The 4,952-nt window shown below is 49.4% G+C and overlaps 1 protein-coding gene across 1 annotated transcript in view; it reads right to left on the bottom strand.

Annotated features, from left to right (window-relative positions):
- Positions 1-562: 562 nt before the first annotated feature.
- The window catches only part of LOC130122585 (reticulon-4 receptor-like 2), a 4,785-nt gene continuing 395 nt past the window's right edge, over positions 563-4,952 (bottom strand). Inside the window, exons 2-4 of the mRNA XM_056291516.1 lie at positions 2,921-3,147; positions 2,170-2,403; positions 563-1,441 (exon numbers count right to left, since the gene is read on the bottom strand). Coding sequence (XP_056147491.1) covers positions 563-1,441; positions 2,170-2,403; positions 2,921-3,147 — 1,340 coding nt within the window. The remainder of the gene's footprint in view (positions 1,442-2,169; positions 2,404-2,920; positions 3,148-4,952) is intronic.

Genomic DNA, 4,952 nt, shown 5'->3' with positions numbered 1-4,952 from the left:
GGTGTCATTCCCCCCCCCCCCCCCGATAAAGTTTGGACTTTATGGAGAACACCTAGCGGACGTTGTAAATAGCTGAGTATTCGGCGTCACGCCACCTGCTATGTTCGATTCCGAAACTGAAATAGCTACGCTGTTGTAAAAAAAAACCCTGACGACCCCACTGGGTCGAATGCTTGTCCTGGGTGTGTAATGTGATGTGTTGTGTGGCATAACTGAAGGTTTCTCAGCTCGCTCATATTAGCCGCTGCCTCACTGCTGAGATGCTTGAATCTCTGTTCTCTGATGTCGCCTCTGTTTTGTTTTCAAGCCGTTCCTAATCGAGTTGCGATTAGCCGCATTTCCGCTAAAGTCTTGTCTTGCACTGCATCAATTAAACTGAGCTCAGCTCCTTACAGCAGCTCCCTACTGCCCTGCCTGTCTCCTGCATCAGTGGAGCACCTCCTGCACTTCGAGGAGGCGACTGAAAGAAATCAAGATCCAGGTTGTTTGGTTTTTGTTTAAGAGAAGAAAAGAGCAGGCAGAGAAATTAGAGGAGAAGAAATGCCATGGTAGAGAGGGGAGTTCAGCCAAAGAGGAGAGTGAGGGAGAGGGTCACTACAGAGAGGGAGAGGAGGAGGAAGACGAGCGACGGGGTGGTGTGGGAGGAGGAGGACGGGGAGAAGGCTGAGCTGTCATAGCCTGGAGGACATTCAAGCTCCAAGCAGCGGATGGAAGCATCTTCGCTGCCGTAGTTGGCCCAGTACTCCTCCTGGTCCAGTTTGGGCAGCGCAACCTCATCCTCGGAGAGTTCGTACTTGGAGGAGAAGGAGGTGGAAACAGGGCCTTTGGGGAAGCTCTGGGGCTTGCCTGAGGAGAAGGGGAATGCCTTGACCGTCTCGGTGCTCTTCTGGTACATGGACTTGGACGAGGACGCCGGCTTATGCTTGGAGAACCACCAGCGGGTCTTAGTGCTGAAAGTGGTGGTGGTGGACCCGGCAAGGGAGCCTGGGTCTGGCATGGGGCAGAGGGCAAAGTCCATCTCCCGGAGGAAGCGGAGATCCTGGCCGCGACGTGGAGACGGTGAGGCACAGACCAGCTCAGAGGAGGAGATCCGGGCCTTGCGGAACCACTCCCAGAGGGGACGCGCTTCGCATCCGCAGGACCAGGGGTTAGCGTTGAGGCGGAGGAATTGGATGCCCTGGGTATCTCTCATGGCCTGTCCCGGCAGCTCCGCCAGAGAGTTGTTGAACAGGTAGAGGATGGTGAGGCGGCCCAGGTCGCGGAAGGCCCTACGGTTGACCTGCCTGATGCGGTTGTCATGGAGAAGGAGGCGGTCCAGGTTGACCAGGCCTCGAAACACATTCTCAGACAAGGCACGGATACGGTTTCCATGCAGGAACAGATGGGTGAGGTTGACCAAGTCAGAGAACAGGTCATCCTGCAGAAAGTGGAGCTGGTTCTCCTGAGCAATGTATAGAAAATAATGACATTCAGCATTTTATAGAAACATAAAACATGACATTTTTGATTGATTGACTCCACTTTAAACAACTGGAGTTTTTGGTCTGCTGCAGAATGAACATATAAAGTGCAATCACAAATCTTTGCTCCCTTTTTTTGACTGAAAACTGTTGTACTGATGAAATTAAGTACATGTAGTAATAGCTTAATTATGTTACTTTAACATTTAGCTGACCATATGTGCTGAGTATATGTGCTTTTTTTGGTCGAAGTCACAGCTGATGGTAGTCTGCGATGTTAGTAGATACAAGATATGTTTGAACATTTTGCATCTGAGATCCATTCTGCCTGGCAACTAGACTACTCTTCAGATGAGAGGACTGCATGCATGCTCCCTACTGTGTGCACAACATTTTGTCTTCAAAATGTGCATGCTTCACTCAGTTCTACCCATATCAGCTCAAAGTTAGCATCATATTTTTTTTTGTCTTTGGTTATGGTTATGGATGGTCACATTGGGCAATTTGCCCAAATAGTGTACACTTTTTTGACAGAAGTTCTTAGTTTTGCTTGAGAAGTATACCCACACCCTATATGGCTTTATGTCCAGCTGTGATAGAGTAAGTACTATCATCTCATTTTATTTGCATGTGTGTTCTTGCAAGCCTGCATGTGTGCTTACAAATGCATGTGTGTGTGTGTGTGTGTGTGGAGGGGGCCCCCTCATACCTGCAGGTAGAGAAACTGCAGGCTATACAGCTTGTGGAAGAGGTCATGGGGGAGAGCAGCCAGCTTGCAGCGGTGCATGTGCAGGCTCTGCAGCTTCTCCAAGCCCCTGAAGGCTCCACCTTCCAGGCGTCGCAACTGAGGGTTGTCCCCGAGGTCCAGCTCCTCCAGCACCCGGAGGTTACTGAAGGCTCCTGCCTCGATCCACGTGATGTTGTTACTGTACAGCCATAGCACCTGCAAGAGCGTTTAAAAAAGGGGAGGTGGGAAAATGATGGATGTGTGAAGAATTTGTCTTAAATACCAGGTAATGACTTCTTGGAAACATAAGCAACCCCCCCCCCCCAAAAAATTACTGCTAACAATACAATTCTTCTATCATCAGTGATTGTAAAAATATCCCTTCCACCCAATACACACACACACACATATACTCGCAAATCTATACTTGTGGGGCCCCCTCATTGACTACATTCATTTCCTAACCCTTACCCTAACCTTAACCACGCAAACTACATGCCTAACCCTAACCCTTACCCTAACCTTAACCTAACCCTAATTCTAACCTTAACCCTAAAACCAAGTCCTAACACTAAAACAGACCCTTTTACTTGTTGGGCCCCATAAAATGGCCCCACAAGGTAGGTGGTTTCTGGTTTTTCTATCCTAATGGGGACCAAATGTCCCCATTAGGATAGAAAAACATGGTCACACACACACGCACACACACATGACACACATCTCCATTCCCTACCTGTGTCTCAAAGCCAAAAGAGTCCGCCCGGAGCTCTGTGATGCGGTTGTTCTGGAGAAAGACGCGCTGCGAGTCGTAGGGCACACCCGCCGGCACCGCGGTGAAGTTCTGGGACTGGCAGCTCACTGTCATGGGCGATGGGTAACAAACGCACAGCCGAGGGCAAGCCGTGGCCCCGCCTGGCTTCACTGCCACCAGCCACAGCACCAACCACAAGGACAGTCCACCTGGGGTAGGAGAGACGAGAGTGATTATCTCAGTGGATAAAAAACCCCAAAACAAAACAGATTTTAGGGTAACAGGCTGATGACTGATATCATATTAGTATAACAAGTCGGTTGATTTATATTCATACGGGGCTGTAGTCAACCAACTAAAAGGGGGGAGGGGGGTCTTTTTCAGAGCACAGGACACTACGAATAAAATACACTATATAACACAGTAAAACTTGTAATTTAGTGGAAAGGTTGTCAAACAATGGATGTTTCCGGCTTGACAACATCCAATTGTAGCGACCATGAGCTTATTTCATTCAAAAGGGGACTGCTGCTGGTCTCGCTGAAGACATATTAGTTGGACTTTTTGGACTTTTTGGGGGGTAGGTTGAACGACCGACCTGACACCCCCACCCCCCTCCACCATATTTATATTCGTATACCTGCACTGTACGACTATTTTGCCCGTGAGTATGATTCTCTCCATGACGAAGGAGCGCCATTTGTTGCAGCGGACTAATTGGCACCGGTCGACTAATGGACGCGTGTTTGCGCGTGCGCGTAAGGGGACAAAGACACACGGCGGTTTCGGCTTTCGGTGCAGTTGACCGTCAGAGACGCACCGAATCTCATCAATGGGGGGGGGGGGGGCGACTATGACGCACGAAGACTTTCCACAGCAGCGTCGTGATGTCAAGCGTGACGCCCGGACGATCCCGCATTAGGCGGATTATGTTGCACAAATCATTCACCCCTTCATCGTCTGTATCTCGGACCTATCGTTCTACACCGGCCGCCATCGTCAGTGTACACAACTCTGGAGGCTGGCAGCCTCAACAATGCGCGAGAAAAAAATGAAGCCAAAAAAAATCTCTAAATCAAGAATTAGAGCCTCGCTGATCGACAGGGGGAGTCAGGCTGCCTTAACCCGGTAGCCTCGTTGCCTATCCAGATCCAGCGCTCTGTAACTGGTTACTGTACCTGGTTCGAGTTTCACTCCTCATCAATAAACCACGAACCTGTCCAGATCGGATGACGGCGCACAAAAGCCCCTCCGCAGAAGAAGTACACTCATGAAATAACAATTAGGCTCCCATTCATTTGCCCTGTGCGAAATGTTTCCAGCGGATCACCTTCTGACCCTTTACAAGTTGGGCTATTAGCTCGCACGCGAGGTGCGCTGCAGAGGCGCGGACGGAGATCCGGGGTTTGGCACGCTGCTTCCGGGCATTTACGTGGGGGAAAAGACACCTTTGCCGAGTGTCTCTCTTTTGGTAAAAAAGTAATACTTATTTACCAGCAAGGCTCTTCTGGGATGAGCCGCGGGTTGCAGTGGCACGTGGCCGCGATGATAAGCTGTCCATTTCTCTCCGTGCGTAAAAGCCGTCGGGCTAATTAGCGAGTCTATCTGGACCGAGGCAAACACCTGCTGAATGAAAGTGTCTGTTTTTTTTTGTTTTTCTAAGAGAAAAATACAGAAACGAAAACTTCCTGTTCTTGCAGTAAAGTTTTGGTACGCGATAAGGTTGTAAGTGACGCGCGTAAAGCCTTGTTTTGGGTTTCCAATCGGGTCCTCGGGGGACCCCCCAGTACTGCTGGTTTTCTATTCTGCCAGGTCGTTAATTACCCCCCCTTTTATACAGCAACAACAACAACAACAACGGCTGCCATTGCATTGTTGTTCTGGGCGACATGGAGCAGATTGTTATCACAACATATGGAGTTTTACACGACATATATATAAAGGCTATATCACGATGCCTGCTTACATATATACAAAAAATACCACGTTTAAGAGTCCAGATCAGGTTCGTCAC

Source organism: Lampris incognitus, chromosome 1 (assembly GCF_029633865.1).
Source record: "Lampris incognitus isolate fLamInc1 chromosome 1, fLamInc1.hap2, whole genome shotgun sequence".
Lineage (NCBI taxonomy): Eukaryota > Metazoa > Chordata > Actinopteri > Lampriformes > Lampridae > Lampris > Lampris incognitus.
The sequence above is the reverse complement of the archived record's forward strand: the minus strand, read 5'-3'. Positions and strand labels throughout refer to the sequence as shown.